This window comes from Oncorhynchus masou, chromosome 9 (genome assembly GCF_036934945.1).
Source record: "Oncorhynchus masou masou isolate Uvic2021 chromosome 9, UVic_Omas_1.1, whole genome shotgun sequence".
NCBI classification, from domain to species: Eukaryota; Metazoa; Chordata; class Actinopteri; order Salmoniformes; family Salmonidae; genus Oncorhynchus; species Oncorhynchus masou.
In genome coordinates, this window is record NC_088220.1 from 51,991,853 (window position 1) to 52,014,610 (window position 22,758).

Below are 22,758 nucleotides of genomic sequence, written 5' to 3' on the forward strand. Positions count from 1 at the left end.
ATACAAGCTCTGGCCTTTATTTTCTTAAAATGCGATTTTAAATGTAACCCTAACCTTAACCACACTTATACCGAACCCTAATCTTAAATTAAGATTTTTTTAAAAAGCCATTTTTTACCTCATTAATTTTTTAATTATAGCTAATTTTGTGGCTGTGGTAACTAGGCGAATTCCTGTGCCAAGGAAGGACACTCACTGTTGTGCTCGTAGCCTACGTTGTGTATGGTTGTGGTCCATGCGTGTTCACGCCCGTGACGCAGTCACAGAGAAAGACCTTCGCAGCATTATAGCAGCATCCTCAGCACCATTGCTGTTCTCATTTAGGTGAACCGCGAGGAAAAGCTTGAGATAATCAAAAAGGATTGTTTTGAGGTAAGATGAATATCATTCATGCATATAAGATTCAAATTATTATATTTTGTTTGATAAAATGTATTTGCTTCCTGTGTTTTTCACAGCATGTGTGTTTGTCTTGATACCGAGCCTAGAAAGATGGATGCTCTGAAAACACTGTTCCATGAAATCTCACTGGCGGATGTTTTTTCCGCCCATTTTATCATATAAGCGCAAACATAAGACATCGGGCCATATATTATGCTTTTTCTCATTGTTATTGGATCAAAGGAATAGTTTCACATGTGATCTGTAAAATCCTCCTCCAGCATATTTCTCATTGTTTGTCAACGGGGCGTTATTTCTCGTTTTTTTTTTCCATTTTATCATATGTACGTTGTAGAGCAATGCAATATGCACATTTTGCGTTATTGCTCATTGCAACACTAATATATTGTTTTTATTTATTGTCAATGACTCAAACATACAAGCTCTGGCCTATTGTTTTTGTCAAATTCAGTAGGATAGCATTAGTGTGACCCAGCCAAATTGTAAAATGCTATTCATTCCATTACAATAGGTATTGAATAGAAGATCAAAATCTGTAAAGTTTGTTGCACCTGTTTTTCCTCATATTTTGCTATCTGAATGTATTTGCCTCCAGGTTTTACACATCTTGTTGACTCATATGAGCACTGTTGCATAAGACTTAGTCATATACAGTACTCGATTTTATTAAAACAAATAATATGCTCTCGCTAATTATACATCACATTTATTCCAGTGAAAATGCTGTCTGTGACTGAGACTTCATTCATAAAAGACTACTGTCAGATCAGGGCTAGGAACTAAGAGGAGCAGGGCAACTCAGAGGAGACGATGATGGCTGCCATTACTGGACTCTGTTAGTAGAATAGTCATAATTGGTGACAGGTATTGCACAGCACAGGTATAGTTATCTACCAGTCATCGGACCCTATATCTTGGATAGCCTTTGTTTCAACATAATCCTTTTGGGATGTCAGGAAACTTGTTGTATCACCCATTCTGCAGTGGCTATTGATTCAGGGCAGATCATGGGAAACACTTAAGAATGTATATAACTAAAGGAAGAAATCAAAGTAAAATGTAGGAGCTCGTGGGTAAGGTGACTCACTGTGCAGGGACATTTGCTCCCAAATCATCCAGGCTATGATATCTCTTGACTATGTATCCATGTTATGTTTCCATATCCAAAAGCACGACTAGGAACCCCCTCAATATGATGCAACTGAAGGAAACAGGCGACTCGTAGAGTATCAGGAGGATGGTATCTGCCTGAGTGGGGGTTGTTCATTAGACTTTGAGTCTGTATCACGGCAGAATCGGTCTCTGTTAATGCAGTTACCCTAACACGGAACCCAAACCGGCTGCGCACGTGCGCCATCGCGCAGAAATGTATTTTGTCCCCCCACACCAAAAGCAATCACTACACGCAGGTTAAAATATCAAAACAAACTCTTTATGGCTAGTTAGCTTGCACTTGCTAGCTAATTTGTCCTATTTAGCTAGCTTGCTGTTGCTAGCTAATTTGTCCTGGGATATAAACATTGAGTTGTTATTTTACCTGAAATGCACAAGGTCCTCTACTCCGCCAATTAATCCACACATAAAACGGTCAACCGAATCATTTCTAGTCATCTCTCTTCCTTCCAAGCTTTTTCTTCTCTTTACTTTATATTGCGATTGGCAACTTTCATAAATTAGGTGTATTACCGCCACTGACCTCGTTTGTCTTTCAGTCACCCACATGGGTATAACCAATGAGGAGATGGCACGTGTGTATCTGCTTCTATAAACCAATGAGGAGATGGGAGAGGCAGGACTTCCTGCGCGATCTGCGTCAGAAATAGAACTGATTTCTATTTTAGCCCTTGGCAACGCAGACGCTCATTGGCGCGCACGAGCAGTGTGGGTGCAATAATTGAATAACATAGATTTCTACCTTTATTTTGCAATGTGTGTGGTCAGCCTGTAAGCGTAATGAATACAGCACAGACCACTGTATGGCCTCTGTTTTGCCTCACTGTTTGACCCGATAATGCTTGAGTTGGTAGACTGATACAATAGCACAGCTGCGCAATAGGCTAAGGCTTTTACTGATTGTGTGATGAGCTCTCTGTCTCTCTTTCTTCTCTCTCTCTGGACTTCTTTCAAAATCCTAAAGGATTAGCAGAGGCATGGATGGACAATATAGTCTGTGTATTAGATTACTTGGCAGCATAATCATGTTCAGGCCGGATGGATCTGTTTTAGATACATGTGGCGTGCTCACCGTGCAGTCAGACTTTGGAGGAAGCAGCCCTTGGACGTGACAAAAAAGACCCAGTGAATAATTGACGCTATCATAGACTGTTCCCATTTCAATGTTGGGATAAACCGTTTCTCAGTTGTGTTAGTGCTTCTGTTCTTAAGGGGTGTTTATAATAAATACATATAGCTTATTCTCTGACCCTAGATTGAACAATTATTTCACGGTGGAAATCCAGTCAGGCCATGTCAACGTAATAGGCTAAAGGGTCCATTGTGTTGTATATAAATTGCATTAGCATTGACATCATGATACTATAAGGCTTTTGCATAGATGTTTTACTGTTTGTTCAGCAGCCCCTCAGAAATGAGTGCTGCAATGTCCAACACATACTGTACAGTACATGCGTCCCTGATTTCCCATAGTCAGAACGGATGTGCAAAATCTGCTGCTGCATATACTATTTGGAAAATATAGCTCAGCCCTTTAGCTATGTCCAGGACAATGATGGACATTAAGACTTAGTATTAGCATGCACTGACATGGTACAATCAATTAGACTGCCTGTTAGCCTGTCTGCTCTCTGAGTCTCCTCATCTCTTGTCAGTAAGTGCAGTTATCAGTGAGTCACTACTGACCGTCTCTCACAGGCCCTAGAGCCAAACATAGAGCCTGTCTGCTCTGAGGGTATAGACTTGCCAGAGTAGATAGGCTGCCATGGGAACAAGACTCTTGTAAGCAACTACTTCATGTGACTCTTGGCTGAGTCATAGACGTATGAGAACTGTTCAGAGAAACCTGTGATGGAGCTGTTTGTTCTGTAGTGCTACTCATGGAATGTTTGTCATCCAACTTGTTTTCCAGGCCCGCCGACGTCTAGCAGAATGACTAAAGAGCAGACTGTCGAGGTGGAGGAGGAGGCCCAGCCTGCCTCTGAGTACCAGAGCCCAGTTCACGAGCCCCGGAAGAGGCCCATGGTCCACCCATCTGCCCAGGCCCCCCTCCCCAAAGACTATGGTGGGTCCTAGGCCTCAGGCTCCAGGGCCCGTCTCATAGTAGGAGTGTGATCTAGGATCAGTTTAGCTTTTTAGGTCATAATGAATAAGATTATATGGACGGGAGTGACCTGACCCCAAATCAGCACGTTGGGACGTTTCGTGAATACAGGCCAAGTCCCTTTGTTATAATGCTCCCTACTCAACACTGCTTTATATGTAACAGTGGATTTTGGGCTCTGGGCCATGTGCTGCTGTAGCCTCGGTCCACAAAGAGCCTTTCACCAAGCACAGACCACTGCCTGGTCAAAACAACCTCTGCAGAGTCATAGAAACATAATGAAAAGATGTAATAAAATGTATATGATCTATAAATAAGTGAACAAGGCCTTTTATGGCATGTTATTGATCCTTTTAGTAGATGGATTTTGACTTTGAGGCTGTTATATGCAAACAGTATGGTATTGCTGGACACTTTATGCCAATGAATGTAAGTGGTTTCTGCAGGCTAAAATGATGTGAAGCTTTTTATTTCAGTTTTCCCACAAGCTTCAATGCATTTATTATGATGGTGTATTATAAAAACAAAGTAAGATCAATTGTGTTCCCACTTCGGTAGGGCTTCAATCTACCACATCCTGCTTTTAGAAACGGTGCTTTTAAACAGGACAGAAATATTGGACGTCCCACAGAGAACTCCATAAGTAATTAAATAGAGTGCACTAACAGGCCTACTGTAAAATACAACCCAAAATATATGTATATTTTGTAATAATAAAAAAATATGATATTTAATATCACACATTCAGAATGAGTCAATATGCTGTCTGACATAAAAACATAAAAATAGCAAGAGAGGCACATGTAATACTGATTTGATGAGGAGGATAATTATCTTGTTGGCATTCCCTACCCTTCTAGTCTTCACATTCTTTGACCCAAATGATCCTGCGTGTCTGGAGATCCTGCTGGATCCGCGCACCACCATCCCAGAGCTGTTTGCCATCATCCGTCAGTGGGTCCCACAGGTCCAGCACAAGATCGACCTCATCGGAAACGAGGTGAGTTACTGCCGGTCCGATTTTCAGCAGACTACAGGCCTGAATACAGCTCAGACACAACACTGGAGGCCACAAAAAAATCTTCACTCAGTGGCTCATGGATCTGCACCACATTCATACCCACACATGCCGTCCGAGCCGGCCCTAGCCATTTGTTGGGGGGGTGGCCTAACTTGCGAGCAAAACATTTTGCTGCTCTTGACAGCAGAAAGGAACAATTGACGTTTTAAAGTACATTTCCTCCAATTCTACACATTTTATCATGGGGCATATAAAAAAAATATTAGTTATAAATCAAGTCTGCTGCTATTCTACAGGATTTGCCATGGGACGGAGAGAATATTTAGCAATTGTATAACTCAATTCTAAACATTGTGCCATAGGGTGGAGAGAAATGTTTGCAGTTTTTAATGTGATATTTGAATGAGAGTGACTAACAAAATCAATGGGGGCCACCCAGTTGGTAATTCGGCTATGATTAATACAAGTTTAGATAGCTGGTTAGACTAATTTACTGATCTAAAAAATGTTAGCTGACATGGGCTAGTTGAGAGACTGTCCAACTGACATAGCAGGAGAAAAATTGCTGATGCACAACCAAATTTACACCTTGTGTATTCTAATATTGTAACTCTCAACAATAAGTTGAGATCCCGACTGAGTTCCTTGTATGGACATTTTTCCGCGAGCCTACAAAAGAGGCGGGACGCCAGATGCACATCCCTGGCCTACAAAGTTGAATTTGACGTTTCACAAGGCTCTGTGCTTGGACCCATATAATTGTTTTATTCATTTCTACTGTACATAACAGACCAATAGAGTATATTACTGCATAGTGCAGCAAAGATACAGGTCTCCAACCAAAATACAATACACACAGGAAACAAAATTCACCATGCAGTCAGTAGTTGAAGAGAACATGGAAACGCTCATCAACATACTGTAACACACAACAATGCACACCTTTTAGCTCAAATTCATTGAAATCTCATGAACAATATCAATGTATTAAATCCCTTACTATCGAAAGAGCAGTGACCTTTCAGCTGCATGCAACCTTCTAGAGTTGGTCACCATCACCACATGCTGCATTTGCAGTAAGGAGAGAAGTCCATTGGTCTGTGCTCAGCTTGCTGCTCTGCTCTTGTGCGCTTCAGAGCTGCCAACAGGGCAGACGCATCAAGTTCCTTGATCCCTGGAGGAATGCAGTCGATTCAGGCCCAGTAATTGTGTTGTTCGACCGCTCTTTATGGTGAACTCCTGCGGCTCTGAGCCGGTCAGCAGCGGTACACTGTTGTTGTTGGCCAAGGTCCTGCTAGAAGATTACAGACTCGTTATCACACTAACCTAGTAAGTGAGTGTTTTTTGACAAAACCCACTAGTAGAGCCTCAACGTTGGTAAGGCACCACAAAGAGAACCCATTAAGGCACAAGGCAAGCCTAAGATGAGTATTTCCCAGTCCCATGCCCATACACAGTATGTGTTGTTGAATAAGCACCTTTCACAAAACACCTTCTTACTAAGGATGTTGTCATGTAAGGTGTCGGTTATGTTTTAGTCGATTCCCTTTTATATTGCTGTTGCTCAGATGAAAGTGCACAGCTTTAGCTCAGGACCAACCATTACTGCAGTGTGAGTAGTGTTAATGTGACCATAGGAGTAGGAACTCTCATAACCCTGAGGGGGAAGAGTGATGAGGGTGCATACTTCAAGTTTCAGACTCATTTCCTAATCCCGCCCTACTGTCTTGGAGAGAGGGAAGATATGCCCCATAAAAACACATGTACACACACCAAGCAAATACACACTCTTAGTTAACTCGGTTTCCTCTAAGCCTTGCAGCTTTAGTGTTAGGATTGATCGTAAAGTCAGCCTCAGTTCCTGGGTGTCCCCTGGGACCCCATGATGGCTGTGATTGATGGCTGAGATAATAAGGTCTTTCCATTACCCAAACAGGCTCTGTACTAAGACAGACTCTAAATCAGACCAGGCTGTCAGATATGGGCAAAGAACCACTCTGCTGCACTCTCAGTAAACAACCTCAGCCCTCTGGCAAATAGTCAATGTCTTTTTGACAGTATTTGAGAGTATTTTCATTAACAGAGATGGATTGACTTATCTACAAAAGGTTTATGTGGATGTAGGCTTTTGCTCCAATCAAATCAGGAACGCACCTGATTCAACCTAACAAAGTTCTAAATGAAGTCGAATCAGGAGAGTATGGCTTTGGCACATACAGATTGGCCACTGCTTCTTTACAAGCTACTTGGACAGTCAGAATTTCCACCAATATCAGTTACTAGCCCTGAATTCCTTTTCGACAATGTTAGCCTCGTGTTAGCATTGCAGCTACAGGGATCCATCTTATAGAATCCATGTTGAATTCATGTTGAATCATGAAAGTGTGCATGGTGGTGTCCTCATTAAGCCTCAGGAGAGGACTTGTCTGATAATATCTTGTTCATTCAGTTGGACTACATGCCTCTGTATGAAAAGGCATAGTCTCAGGGCTTGAGGAGAGTGTGCTCATTTCGTCTCTCTTGATTGACACGGGTGGATATTGAACTGTCCCGAGATAGTTGCTAGTCCAGTTCAGGAATCAGGATGGGTCCTTTTTCACCTGTCACTCGACACCCGTCACTGCTGTCTGCTGGCACTAGAGGAGAGAGCTAATTAACTGGAGTTTCATTGCATCTTCAAATCTTCACCGTTGGGAATATGGCTTTACATAGCACATCTGACACTCAGCGAGACATTGATGGAGGTTATTCGACGTTGTAAAGGGTGCCATGAATAGTTTGCTGTTATCTCCCATTGGTACTGTTTCCAATGTACCGAGTACAAGCTTAGATATTCAGTTGAAACAGCATAGTTAATGTATGTCACTTCCAGTAACGACTGCCATCATTTCAATATTTGTCTCCCTCAAATGTTTTACCTATCCAAAATGGCTGCCGGTTCCTCATGTAGATGGATGCTACTCAGCAAGGACAGCCTCTGATGAAGTTGCAATGCAGTGGAAATGAACGTGGCGCTTAATTCACGACACAGCAGGAAGCCATCCTCACCTTCCCCATTAGAGTTCACTAACACGTCTTCTGTGCTATTTGGGTGTGAATGGCCCATCCTGCTAATGTGGCTACGCTATGCACAGGGAGCATCACTCAGAGAGATGAGAGGCTATGGCCCTGGGGTGGTGTGGTCTGTATGTGTGAGTGATGACTGGCCTTAGTGTTTCATAGTGTTTTAAAGGCATCTGATAGTACTGCTCTCTCTGCCATTCCCCTAGCCTCTCGCTCTCTCTCTCTCTCTCTTCACTGAACAGTCCTTGTCTCCTCTCAGATCTTGAAGCGTGGTTGCCATGTCAACGACCGTGACGGACTGACAGACATGACCTTGCTCCACTACAGTTGCAAAGCCGGGGCCCATGGAGTTGGTGAGACTCTCAAACAAACCCTCAACTGATTGCTCATTTCAAATGTCTGAATCCTTAATAAAGCTTTCATTAAAAAAAGTATTTTTAGTTTAAGATTCAGTGCAGTTTTACTGTAGTTTCCTACAAATTTTGTCCATCTTGTGACCCCGTCCAGGTGACCCTGCCGCTGCCCTCAGGCTGTCCAATCAGCTAATTTCCCTGGGGGCAGACGTGAGTCTCCGCAGCCGCTGGACCAACATGAACGCCCTGCACTACGCAGCCTACTTCGACGTGCCCGAGCTGATTCGCATTCTCCTCAAGGCCTCCAAACCCCGAGGTGAGTAGCGTCAACACAACCCATGTAGCCTACCTAGCCAACTGACAAGATAGTCAGTCCTCGGGAGCTGTTGGAGACTAATAAACCTTTCCAAACACTCCCCAGACGACTTCCCTCACCCTGTTTGCACACTCACTCACTGTATACACACACACTCACACTCCAAAGCTCCTGCTTGGACCTTGTCAGTTCTAGCATGCTCCTGGTGTATGTCCTGTATGTTCCTGTATTTCTCCTCTCCCTGGACTTCCAATCAGAACTAACACTGCATCCAGCCCCTACCAGCATTGACCCAAGGCCATTTCATTAACTCCTACATTGATTTATCATCGCTCGACAACACCTGAACATTGATTGTGGCCGTTTTGTCTCAATTGTTATTCTCCTGCCTACGGACCATGGGTCTCCAGCACAACACGAAACTCCTAAGAAATTAAATTGGCAATGCTTTTAGGGACCCCTAGGAGAAGGAATTGGCTTACGCTTTTAGAATAAAACTAAGACAATAGGTGACATTGGCTTTACAATTCAGATTGATTTGATCTGAACCTGGTTGTACTGTCTCTGTAGTGCTGAATTCCACCTGTAGTGACTTCCACCATGGCACAGCCCTGCACATCGCTGCCTCCAACCTGTGTCTGGGATCAGTCCAGTGTCTGCTAGAGCATGGAGCCAACCCCACTGTCCGGGTAAGAGCACTATTGACTAGACCTCTCTTTTGTATGTCTCTTTCTCATGGTAACTAACTACAAACAGAAATGATGAAATTGAATATGGCATATACACTCACTGGACAGTTTATTAGGTGCTTGATCGCTCCTACAGACAGTGAGTCTTATGGCCTGCTATATAAAGCAGGCAGACAGGCATCGAGGCATTCAGTAACTGTTGGATTGAACATTAGAATGGGCAAAACAAGTGACCTAAACAACTTTGAGTGTGGTATGATTGTCGGTGTCAGGCGCGCCGGATCCAGTATCTTAGAAACGGCTGCCCTCCTGGGCTTTTCTCACACAACAGTGTCTAGGGTTTGCCAAGAATGGTGTGACAATCAAAAACCATCCAGTCAGCAACTGTCCTGTGGGCGAAAACAGCTTGTTGATGAGAGATGTCGAAGGAGAGTAGCAAGAATCGTCCAAGCTACACGCTTAGAAAAAAGGGTTCCAAAAGTGTTCTTTGGCTGTCCCCATAGGAGAACCCTTTTTGGTTCCAGGTAGAACCCTTTTGGGTTCCATGTCGAACCCTCTGTAGAAAAGATTCTACCTGGAACCCTTTAATTTTCTAGATAGAACCTTTTCTTCTAAGAGTGTAACAAGCGGGCAGCAAACACAGAAATAACGCCACAGTACAACAGCGGTGTGCAGAATAGCATCCCGGAATACACAACTCGTCGATCCTTGTCATGGATTGGCTATTGCAGCAGACGACCCCACCGCATTCCACTCCTATCAGCTAAAAACAAGAAGAAGCTGCTCCAGTAGGCACGGGATCACCAACACTGGACAATTGAGGAGTGGACATCGCCTGGAACATGACAGGTGGACCAAATAGAATGGGTGTGCATCTGAGGTTTCATGTCTCTTTGATATGATTTCTTGGTAACTTAAAAGGGAGCTGAACCTCCTGATTTGGCCTCGTTTTTCAGCTTGGTCATTAAGGAGCAACTTCATAAGAAATAACTATTTTGTGTGTGTTTGCACGTGGCAAGCAGTCTTTGGTTTGTACATTCACTCTCTCAAAACAGTACACGGTTACAGTCACTCACCCTTCTAGATAACGTGAAACAGTCTAACAGGCCTTGAAGTCGCTTAGGAAAGCTATTGCTTTAATTAGCCAACTTCTTTCACCAATTAGCTTCAGTCAGCTGGTGTGCGACCGTGGCAAGTTGGTTTGACATTTGATAGCTCTGGGGCTTGTTAGGGACCATAAATAATTTACACAATGTAAATTGCGCAGTATTTTTTATGTTGCCCACCTTTTAGTTGTCTCATGAAATTATTTCAATAATTGTATTTGAATTTCTTCAATTTATAGTTGGTTTGAGGTTGTTAGATCATTGAAATGTGGAACTATTGGCATTTAAAAATATTGCCCATGTACATTGTGTAATTTACTGATGTCCCTAACTAGCCCCATAGGGCTATCGAATGTCAAACCAAATTGACCATGGACATTATGATCAGGTCTCATGCAGCTGTGTGCCGAATTGATGATTACTTGGGTGCTGCCAGCTGTAGGCATGTGGGCAGGCTTAAAATAAACCCAACCAAAGCTAAACTGTTACAGTACCCTTTTATTCCGTGACATACACTTTATTTCTATCATTTTGCAAATCTCAGACTGACTTTATGACCAAAACTATCCTATTTAGACTTTGTAGTCAATTTTGACAGTAGAATAAATGTTTATGGCTCATATCAATGCCACATAGACCATTTTCAAAATGAGAAGTCGCTTTTTAGGGGCAGTCGCTCTTTAAAAACACTGTTTCAGATAAAACAGATTCTGTTTCTGTTTTATGTGGGGATGACTTCGACACAAATATACCAATTTATTTCTGATGTCTGTCCCGCTCCCTGACAGAATGATAAGGGCCAGGGGCCGGCCGAGGTGGTCCCTGACCCCATGGACATGACTCTGGACAAAGCAGAGGCGGCCATGGTGGCAAAGGAGCTGAAGCAGCTGCTGCTGGACTCTGTGCCACTCAGCTGCAACCTGCCCCGCGCCACCCTGCTCAACTACGACAACATCCCTGGCAACCTCATGCTCACCTCCATCGGCCTGAAACTGGGCGACCGTGTGGTGCTGGACGACATGAAGGTGTGTGTGTGTGTGTGCGGTTTGTCAGGATTGGGAGGCAAAGGGTGAGAAATGGGAGCCTCAAAGACTGAAAAAAGTGAATTAAAATAAACTGCTGAATTTTGTGAGCGCGTTTATGTGCATAAGACCATTGAAATGGCTTTCAATTATCTTTATATATTTTTTTATAGTGGCCAGTATGAGGTATCATTCATCCTATATGGTGGAGCCCTGCTGCTTGTTGTACTGTGTGAGAAGAGAACATGAATTCTAGCAAACATTTATTCCCACTTGTGTTAACACGTATAGCTCCCCAAAAAATCGAGCAGTGATGAAATTGACATCTCAGCTCTGCATCACCTGAAGCAGGTGGGTAGCCCTCGACCTGTGTCTACTTGCATAACTGAACACATTTAATCGTGTTTTCAGGTGTATTTCCATGACTGACCGCATTACTGACTGCACTAAACGACATAGTCTCCCTTGGTGCATTCATTTGGTATTTGCCATGCATCATTAACTGCACTTCAAATGCATTGAAAACCTATGTGTGGCCTACTGTATGTCAGCAACTGGAATCCACTCATTTGAAATGGTGTCCACATACTTTTGTATATATAGTGTATGTCCTACTGACCACAGTATAATCACTTAAAACATGTTATTGTGTTGAGATGGGTAGACTACTAACCATAGCCTAGTCACAGAGCTGGCCAACCCTGTTCCTGGAGAGCTACCCTCCTGAAGGTTTTCGCTTCGACACTAGTAGTAACTAACCTGACTCAGATGATCAAACAGCTAATTATTAGAATCAGGTGCGCTAGATCAGAGTTGGAGCAAAAACCTTCAGGATGGTCGCTCTCCAGGAACAGGGTTGGCCAGGCCTGGGCCCTAGTCTCTCAGTAGTAAAGAATGACAGAAAGGTAGCAGATAAGCATGCTGCCCTGGTCTAGAGATGTCTCTGAGACTAGTCCTACCTCAGTGTTGTGGAGTAGTGTTGTTAACCATTTAATCCTTCCTGGTATCACCTTCAATGATAAAAGTAGCTTGTTTTGTTCGATGAGCCCCTGTGGGGATCAATAAGCTTAATTCAAATTGATAGTCAAAATCCACTATAAATGTGTCTCCTCCACAGAAGGGCACCCTGCGCTTCTGTGGGACCACGGAGTTCGCCAGTGGCCAATGGGTAGGGGTGGAGCTGGACGAGCCAGAGGGCAAGAACGACGGAAGTGTGGGGGGGGTGCGTTACTTCATCTGCCCCCCCAAATTGGGTAACCACCTGTTATTTCACTCACATTTTGGGAATTCTTTCTTAAATCTATTGAAATGCAAAGATTCCCCGTGAGAAAAGAGCAAAGAGAAGACTTGATTTCATAACTTCTTTGTCAGTTTTATGCAGGTTTTATGCAAAGCAGGTTTTTTTCAGGGTTTTCTCTAATCACTTCTATTGTCTTGAAGGTATCTTTGCTCCAGTGTCGAAAATCGCCAAAGCTGTTGAGCTGGTCCCCTCCTCTGTCACCTCCACACCCAAGACGCCCCGCATGGACTTCTCCCGCGTCACAGGAAAGAACAAGAAAGAAAAGAAGGAAATAATGGAGAGAGAGAAAGGTACAGGAAAGTGAAAGGGGACACCTAGTCAGTTGTACAACTGAAATGCGGCTTCCACAAAAGAGTTTCCCCATCAAGGGCCATGACATTCATTCTCATAGGAGCACAACAAGCCATCTGTTGAATCACAGACTTTATAACACATAAATAACACATGACTCATAGACTTTATAACACATTATAAACTGAGTGGTTCGAGCCCTGAATGCTGATTGGCTGACAGCCGTATACCACGGGTATGACAAAATATATATTTTTACTGCTCTAATTATGTTGATAACCAGTGTATAATAGCAATAAGGCACCTCAGGGGTTGGTGGTATATGGCCAATATACCACGGTTAAGGGCTGTATCCAGGCACTCCGCGCTGCATCGTGTCTAAAAACTGCCCTTAGCCATGATATATTGGCCATATAGCACACCCCCCGTGCCTTATTGCTTAAAAATAACATGTTGACTAACGTTTGATTTCCTCCATCAGCTCTGAGGAAGAAGTCTATGTCCGTGGCCAGTCTGGACCCAGATGGGGTGAAAGTGGAACTTGGAGACCGGGTGCTGGTTGCTGGTGTGAAGCAGGGAATCATACGCTATTACGGAAAGACAGACTTTGCCCCAGGTAGGTCTGCTGGGAAATCAAGTCACTGCAACACTGGTGGTGGTATTTTCAAGAAATGTTTGACAAATGCTTAGAAATGTTTAATCAAGTTGAACTATTGATGATGTGTGTGTGTCCAGGTTACTGGTTTGGCGTGGAGCTGGAGCAGCCCACAGGAAAGCATGACGGGTCTGTTTTTGGTGTCCGCTACTTCACATGCCTGCCCAAGTACGGCGTCTTTGCACCCCCGTCTCGCGTACAGAGGTAACATAACACCTATTTTAACACCTGTTTTTTTTTAAATGACCCTAAGATAACATAACGACTTTATTGATAAGAAAGCATTTTACTGTACAGAACCTGTGGCATAAGCATGTTACTATGCTTATCCGTCATTCTCAGACGAAGAGCGAGACCATATCAAACGTTCTCTGTTGTGATTGTAAAGGTTCATTCTGAACAGACTGACCGTCTTGTACAATACTAAGCACGGCTGTTTTAATGATCTCTCAGAATCGGCGGATCAAAGGACGGTCAGAGCGGCGACGGCACGATGGTGAAGAAAGTCCACCAGGTGTCTAGTAAGTATCTACGGTCAAATCCGTCCGGTCATGTTAGCCAGCTTGCCACGCCACCCCATGTCATCATGTACCTTCTCCTCCCACGTCTGCATTCTATCCAAAGATGTTCTTTGTTTATTCTAGTGAACCAGCCAAAGCGTAAATTCAACGCGGTGAGGTCACCTAAGGACATAACGTCTGAGAGCTCAATATCCAGGTAGAGTCTCTTCTTTTCCTCTCTGTGTTGTCTCTGAGTCAACAAATGGCACCTTAGAAATAAGCTCCTGTTAATGAATATGTCCAGTGACGCGAATCCCTCTCCTCTTCCTCCTGCTCATCCTCTTCCTCAGGTTGCTGTTCTGCTGCTGGTTCCCCTGGATGCTGCGAGCCGAGATGCAGTCCTAACCACACTCTCCTTCCACCTCCTCTTCCTCCTCCTCAAAAGATCTACTGCTCTCCTCTTAGTGTCCATCTTTCATTTGTGCTTTTCTCTGGCTTTTCTCTTGCTGTCAGAATTACAGTAGTGAACCACTGCCCCCCCCCCTCCACTCTCCATTCTCCTTGATTGCAGTCAGTCCTATAGCAAAACCTAGTGCCTTGTATGTTAACTAACATCCTGCATTCCGTTTGTAACACTAATAATGAGACAAAATAATTGTAACTCGAAATCTGGGACACAAACTCTACAAAAGCAACTATCTAATAGATATATTCATTTAGTTTTTGTAGGTTTCTCTATTTTGGTGTCGATTGCTTGTTGTTACCCTGTCAGAAGTTGCCAAAACCCTTAGACCAGTCAGCCAACTTCTCATGCCATGGAGCTTCTACTAGGGAACCTTTCAAATGACTAAGTACATACTGATATACTTTGATTTGCTGCTGCTTCATCCTAATTTCCAGCATTTCAGAGGAGACCAACACATTGTCTGTCTGTCGTACTAAAGGGATTGATCCAAAATGTGCAAGTCTGAGTCAAATCGTGTTACTAATTTATTTTCCCATAAACATTCCTTTTTATTGTGAAAAGATGTGACATGAATATATGGTCATGTTCTTCTAATGTCATATGTCCAAAAGAAAACAGGGTTTAATATTATTCAGGATTCCTACATTCACTATTTCTTCACTTGCACTCTGAGAATTTTCCCAAATGTGCAATTGGAAATTTGTATATAGTATTGATTTGCTTGTTAATGGGCTTGTGTAATTGTAATATGCTCACACATGGTCCGGAAATGAAGTTCCTGGTCTCTGGAACTAAAATCTTTGAGAGATCCCTGTTAAAAACTTGTTACCAGTTTTAGGAAATGTAATGCTAGCACGTACGTATGTCAATCATAATGTCCCAACTTCATTTCTGAAGGACATCTTTATCTGCACAGATAACTTCTCTACCCTTGAAAGACAATTTTCTAGCAATGGTTTAAATCATATTATTATAGACACCTCTACTTGTCCATAACTGGGTCAAATAAGAATTACATAACTTGGTTTTAGGTGTTTATTGCACTTTTGAACCAGTTGGTCACAGATCCAAGTTTACATTAACCAAAATAGCTGCTCACCCCAAAATGTAATATAAGGGTAAACCACTTAGGTTAATATTGTTAAAGCTGTTTTCTTTATTGTGTAGCATGAAGTAGCAATAACTTTTGCTTAACTTTAACTTAAACGTAATGTTAAAAAAGCTTTATTTGCCCACATTTTTAAGTTTTGTTTATAGAAATAGGAAATCTACAGGGGTACCAATATATACTTGTTCAAGATATGTTTCTTAATAAACTAGTACCCTCCTCCCCATCTGTAGGGTCCTTGTGGCACCAAAAGTGTTAATCTCAGGCTAAATCTGCACAGACGGAACATCTGCTAGCTCATTGCTACCACAGTTTACACCTTCTGTTGGCTATCCTCTCATGCTTCTCTCTCCTTCTCTCTCAAAGTTAGGCTTGGGTAAATTTGTGGGTGTGAGCATTAGGAAAAAAATATGACCGTCTAAACGTGTGTGCGCTTAATGTCAAAATCTATGAGTGTGTGCATAAAAACAGCAATATTTAACTGTGTACTTTGCAATGTGGATATGGATAGTGTCTTTGTCTACTCAACACTATGTAAGAACACCATGAGGAGGAGAGAAAACACCTGAACTTCCTCCTGCACTCTCTGAACACCGTTGTGAACATCCTGTGTTAACAGCACCGCGGAACAACAACAAAAATCTCATTATCAGGAAGTGTCTAAAAACTCTTGCACCATGTCGTTTTCCGAAATCGCCCCTTATAAGATGTGGCACTGAGCAATGTGGAACTGAACGCAACAATGCGTGGTTGTTTTTGATATTGCTCGTGTAAAGTTATGACTAGGTCTGTAAGAGAGCCGCTGAACAACAAGGATACTATGAGGGACTCAGCTTCAGCTTGATTTGATCTGAATAAGGGAGATGAGTATATCCAGTTTGAGAGAAACTCGTCCATTAAACCTCAAAGTCATTTAATGGGATACTTAAGAAACTATGGCATTTGGAACTTTTCTCTTTTTATTTAATTTAATTACTATCTCAACACAAAATGTTGCAAACTTTATCAGGACAGCTCGCTTTGTTAAAATCCTATGTTAGCCAAGAAAGGCTAAAATTATACTGTGTCAAGAAGGACTGAGTTTCTTTACTAGTAGATAACAAACAAATCCTCGCCCCATACTGAAGTGCTTGATAATGAGTACGAACACATCAGAATGTCTTGTCTTTACTACTTATGCTGGAAGAAATGTCATTAGAAATAAGTATAGCGTGCAACATTGTTCATACTTACTACATGGTTGAGTTCAATAGTTGGTTGACTGGCAGATTATATACTCAAGAAAAGTCGTTTGATGCCAAGATTGACCAAAATGGTGTAGTTATTGCCTCGATGTTACACTCTGGTAGCATAACGTGTACCATAATATGCCAGTAGATGTCACTAATGTGTTACTTTGTTATCATCTACAACTAACAACTTGACAAGAATCTAAGTTGATGAGTCCTCTCTTCAAATGTTATGTTCATTCGAGGACACTATGAACATGTATGTAATCTTATTAAGTGGTGTACTGTCATTATCTTTAAAAAACAAAACAAAAAAACATGTTATTCTAAAACTCTATCTCAACAATGATTCATTTTCTTCATAGACATGTCGTTGCAGTTTGTTAAAAATATATTTTGATAATTTCACTAAGTGTACTTTTATTTTCCAGTTTTCCAGTGTGTTGGTGTCTGTGTCCAAAATAGTTAATTAACTCGGGGGTGGGGGTGTACTGTTGGGTTTATTATAGTGTCATGAATAATATTCATTGCATGCTCTTTATTTGCTGAAAGTTTCTTTTTACGATGGTGTATCTCAGCATGAAAATGCTTATAATTACAACTCTGCGACTATGAATCTAATAAAAGTTGATGTTGTTTTCTACATTTGCTGTTGCTTGCTTTTGTTCAAACAACTTTAGAGATAAATCACTCAGACACTTACTGTAATTGCTCAAATGTGCATTTATTGCAGGTCTAACAATTACATTTAGTTTTTACATGAAATGCCCACCGATGAATTGCTATCTGGGGATATGTACGCGTTGTGAGTGGGCCTAAAGGCGTATGAACTCAAGAAAACATAAATTAGTGTAAAGAAATCATATGTTCTTGTTATCATCAGAGGAATCATGAGAAGCTGTTTCCCTGGAAGCTGCGCTTGTCGTCGACTGTTGGCCGGTCTCTTTTCGAAGTAGCCAGGTCTGGGGATTCGGCCTTGGTGCCGCTCTTCTGCCTCTTTCGGCGCGCACGACGGTTTTTGAACCATACCTAGAGAAATAGAACAAATGATGTCAAGTCCAGAAAATAACTTGTAACTTAAACAGTTACACAACCACTTTTCTAAAAGCAAACGTATCCTTCTCTTACCCTAACACTTTCCTCCGTGAGGCCCATGTTCCTGGCTAGTTCAGCCCGTCCCTCGACGCCGGGGTAATTCGTTTGTTCGAACAGCTGATCCAGTTGTTTGGTCTGGCTGTCCGTGAACACTGTGCGCATTCTGACCCGATTTATTTGGTTTCCACCTTGGTTCAAGTAAGTGCATAGAGGCTGATACCCTGAGATTTAAAAAAAACATGATTAAGCAGTCAAAAGCAAGCAAAGAGAAGAAGAAAAAGGTAGGCCTAATACTTTGTAACAATGTAGCACTACAGTTCAATACTTTGTGGCCTCAACATACAGTCTATGTAGTGACATAATCAAATGTAACACTATCTCACCTCTTTCATCGTTGAAAACTCGGTGTTGAGTTGCAGTAGGACACAGATTTATATCTGCATGATGACAATGAAATGATCCATAACTAAGGTAACTGCTACTAGAATCAAACGTGTGTGATATGGTCGGAACCTGCAGCATGTGTGCGGTTGTCAAATCCCTAGGCATACCATATTTCCAGTTTTCATTATGTGGATTTGAGTGTCCATGGTGGAAGGTGCCAGACAAACATGCAAAATGTTGTGAAGATTCGGCTCCAGTTGTATAAGAAGGTCCCATTTCAGTGCCTAAAATGCGTTCAATGCTGAAGTTTGAAATGTTGTTCGTACCCATGCTCAGGGGTAAAAGTCCCTCTAAAACAGTTAGGTACGTGCTCGGGGCTACTTTTTTGTCTCACCTCTCCAACCAGGGACACTGTCCTCCTTCAAATGTGCAGTTTTATGATCAACCCCAGATTATATACTCATCCATTGATAGTTCAAAAACATGATAAATTGTCAAATGTAACCCCTCATTATTATTCAATTTTACATCCCTTTTTGTACTAAAGAAAATGCCTAATGGCCCATAATGGCTTTACCTTTTTTGAAGATGTCCATTTCAAACGGTTCACGCAGATTCATCATAAAATAACATATACATATTTGGTTCAAAGGATAATGACTTTGATGTCCTCGAATCAAAGTAATATACGCAGTGATTGGTTGTAATTAGTGTTTTTGGACTGATTAGATAGTACGGTCGAAACGGGCGATACTAACTTTATGGTGCTTCTGGGATTATACGTGGACAAACATGTCAAGCATTTCTGTTAAAATGGTGTCAGACTACTCTCTGTGATCCAACGTCAATGTAAAGAAACTCAATTGAACATCAATGAGGGAGATTAGAAACCAGACCATAGCTGGCTCTTTGATGTTAACTCTGGATTAACTAGATGTAACAATGAACTCTAAATGGAAGAGTATGTATAAATAAAAAAAACTTGAATGAAGTGATCTGTTTAATGTTTAATGAATGGGATTATATGGTTAACATAGTAATGCATGTGTTTACATTGTCTTGCCAATTGCAGTATCCTACAATGTAACATTTTACATAATGACAGATGTGCTATCGAATTAAATCATAGGCTACGTTATTTACAGTGCATTTAGGTGTCACTACGCACTACAGAGACTTCGGAGAAAAAGAGGCCTTGACTGTTTGTTTTACGCATAGATGTATGGGTTTTACGCGCTCTGGGATATAATAGGATGTTAATTGTATCACCCTGTTGCAGGAGAACCTTCCTGCAATGCAGAACATGTTTAACTTGTAGTGTATTTGAGGTTTAAAAGGCTTCTGAAGTTTGTCATTTTCACTTTGAAATGTCATACTTGATTTTCCCTTACGAAAATTGGATCAACTCCAAAAACAATGTCTATTAATTATAGTCCACATAATAATTCACATTTCCTGTTGCTGCAGGATTGTTTTCCTGCTGTAGCAAACTGGTTCAAATTAGGATTTTACACAAGACATTTGCATGAGTGAGTTTTATGATCTTTCGTATATGTGGGCTACACAGACGTCCAACGTCAAAATTATTTTGCGAGCATTCACAGCAGCCTTGTGTAGGCATAGTTATTCATAACTCTGAATAACTGTACACAGCCAGCCAATAACTGTACACAGCCTGTAAATAGAACACCCAACTACCTCATCCCCGTATTGTTAATTATCCTCTTGCTCTTTTCTATCCCAGTATCTCTACTTGCACATCATCATCTGCACATCTATCATTCCAGTGTTAATGCTAAATTGTTATTATTTCGCCTCCATGGCCTATTTATTGCCTTACCTCCCTACTCTTCTACATTTGCACACACTGAACATATATTTTTGTATTGTGTTATTGACTGTACATTTGTTTATGTGTAACTCTGTGTTGTTGTTTTCTCGCACTGCTTTGCTTTATCTTCGCCAGGTCGCAGTTGTAAATGAGAACTTGTTCTCAACTGGCCTAACTGGTTAAATAAAGGTGAAATAACGTAATTAAAAAATCTAATAAATAACCCAGTTATGTAAGATCTTTGTCTGATATATGCTGCTATTGTCTTTGTAACCAGCTGGTGGAGCCCTTTTCCTAAAGACTTAAAATGTGTGCGTTTACTTTGATCATTAGAGGCGTAAGTAGGGCACGAGCACAATTTATTGAACAAAGCGAAAATACTTCACAGCAAGACAACGAAACCATCAACGACTGATACTAGCACCCGAATCCAATTCATGAACAACGTTTTTGAAATAGATAATGTCACAATTGTCGTGTTTGAAACCTTTTCGAACTGTGGTGTGAGACGGCACATGTCACTGTTTACGCACTGAATGGATCAAGAGTAATGCGCTTAACCTACTCCATTCCAGTCAATTACCGGAGCCAATCAGAGATGCTTTGTAAATCCCTACGTAAAATAACCGAATATAGGTTAATATTTCTTGAGTTTTTTATGTACGCTGTTCATATCTGTTTAATAGACTAACATATGATTACTTTTGTCCATCGATGGCAGTGCATCCCCATAATCATGAGGGCATACTATATATTAGTATCAATAATATTTGGGAAATATATATTTTTAATCATACTGTACCTTTTGGAATACATTATGTATGGCCATTTAGACCTTTGACCAAAGGGGGTTTCATGTTCAAAGAAAGTTGTTAGAATTAGAATTTTTATTTCACCTTCATTTATTTAACTAGGTAGGCCTTAGAATTAGAATTTTTATTTCACCTTCATTTATTTAACTAGGTAGGCCAGTTGAGAACAAGTTCTCATTTACAACTGCGACCTGGCCAATAATAACCAATAACTGCGACCCTGGATAATAGTTATGACACAAGTAGCCATATGATATTTAGATGGCACATGATCTGTGTAGGTTATATGTAAATCCCTGTTTTAGATCAAAGAGGTGTCATCTCGGGCATTTTCGACTTGCAAATGCTGACAGTAACTGACAGGACTCAAAAGGGACTAGTATACAGATCAATCATCCTACTCTCTGTGATCCAACGTCAATATAAAGAAACTCAATTGGACATCAATGAGGGAGATTAGAAACCAGACCATAGCTGGCTCTTTGATGTTAACTCTGAATTAACTAGATGTAACAATGAACTCTAAATGGAAGAGTATGTATAAAACAAAACAACTTGAATGAAGTGATCTGTCTCCCAGTGGCAGTTTAATGTTTAATGAATGGGATTATATGGTTAACATAGTCATTTGTGTGTTTACATTGTCTTGCCAATTGCAGTATCCGACAATGTAACATTTTACATACTGTGAAAGAAAAGCATATGACATCCTTGCATGTGAAACCTGACATCATTACAGAAACACAGCCAGACAGGAGAAAGAATGTCAGGCCTGTGCTACAAGGATTCATTATTACTACCGAATACTGTAGTTTCAAGGCTCAACCTCTGAGAAAAAGATTACTCCTCTGCCGGCTGTGAATGATTTGGACAAACATTCCCTTAACAAGACTCACGTCATCACTCAGCTTCCCTGTCTACATGCACTGAAAGTTTACCATTCTAGAGTTTTGGGCTTTAACCCAGAAATGACCTAATTCTCATAAAGACGACCTACAGGGAATACAGAAATAAAATGTGCTCATTGTGCAATATGCTACCATCAGGGTCAATCTCGTTAAACTGAATAATCAAAATACAGGGAGTCTTTCTTCCCGACGATATGCCTCTGCACCAATCTATCAGTCATACATCGTCTGTTTGTGTGGCAAATTGAGAAACATCACTGGTCAGCATCAGCATTCCTCCCTGACAAAGAGCAGCATTGACATGTTTTTTTTTTAAATCATTGACTCCTCTAAGATTCAATCAACTAGGATGCTAACCAAGGCTTCTACCTGCCCTGCTCCCGCTAAGTGTAATGCTAAAATATTTACTCTTGTCTGAGATGAAGACCGGAGCTGACAACTGCAGGTTTTTTCAATGGGAGTACGAAACTCTACAATAAGGAGGGAGGGTTCATGTAACAGAGATACTTTTTTGTGTTTACAATTGGGTTTAATTTGTGGAAATTATAGCCACTTGGGGTTATTGCGATGATGTGACTTGTTAAACCAGGACCTTGAAAACAATCGTAATGCCTGACGAATAGCTTACATTCTGTAAATTGTGTCTCACACAGGTAATATATATGTAATGGCTCAGTAATGATAGTATTTGTCTCGTGTTTTGAGCTCTACAAATCAATGCCGATGACTTAATCATAATTTATCTTCAATTCGTCACCATACAAGGAATGTGAATATTATATGAGTATCGCATCAAGTATGCATTGAAAAGCAGCTCAATTTGCCAGACCACTTACATAATGATTTGACTTATCAAATATGATCAAAGACTATCTGTCTTGTGTAGTGCAAGCTATGGGCAGTAGGAGGCAATACACATGCCCCAAAATT

The 22,758-nt window shown here is 41.3% G+C and overlaps 1 protein-coding gene across 2 annotated transcripts; it reads left to right on the forward strand.

The window, feature by feature from the left end:
* Positions 1-207: 207 nt before the first annotated feature.
* On the forward strand, positions 208-17,441 carry LOC135546152 (CAP-Gly domain-containing linker protein 3-like). 2 transcript variants are annotated; one of them, XM_064974340.1, is made up of 15 exons: positions 208-372; positions 3,488-3,640; positions 4,540-4,679; positions 8,023-8,116; positions 8,271-8,432; positions 9,003-9,121; positions 11,016-11,252; positions 11,541-11,600; positions 12,367-12,502; positions 12,690-12,839; positions 13,322-13,456; positions 13,576-13,699; positions 13,949-14,016; positions 14,140-14,212; positions 14,346-17,441. In XM_064974340.1, exons 2-15 carry the CDS (start codon positions 3,508-3,510, stop codon positions 14,398-14,400), a joined length of 1,686 nt encoding a protein of 561 aa, XP_064830412.1. In that variant the 5' UTR covers positions 208-372; positions 3,488-3,507; the 3' UTR covers positions 14,401-17,441. The 2 variants fall into 2 exon arrangements, with proteins under 2 accessions (XP_064830412.1, XP_064830413.1); XM_064974341.1 differs by lacking the exon at positions 11,541-11,600 and having other exon boundaries at positions 209-372.
* The last annotated feature ends 5,317 nt before the right edge of the window (positions 17,442-22,758 follow it).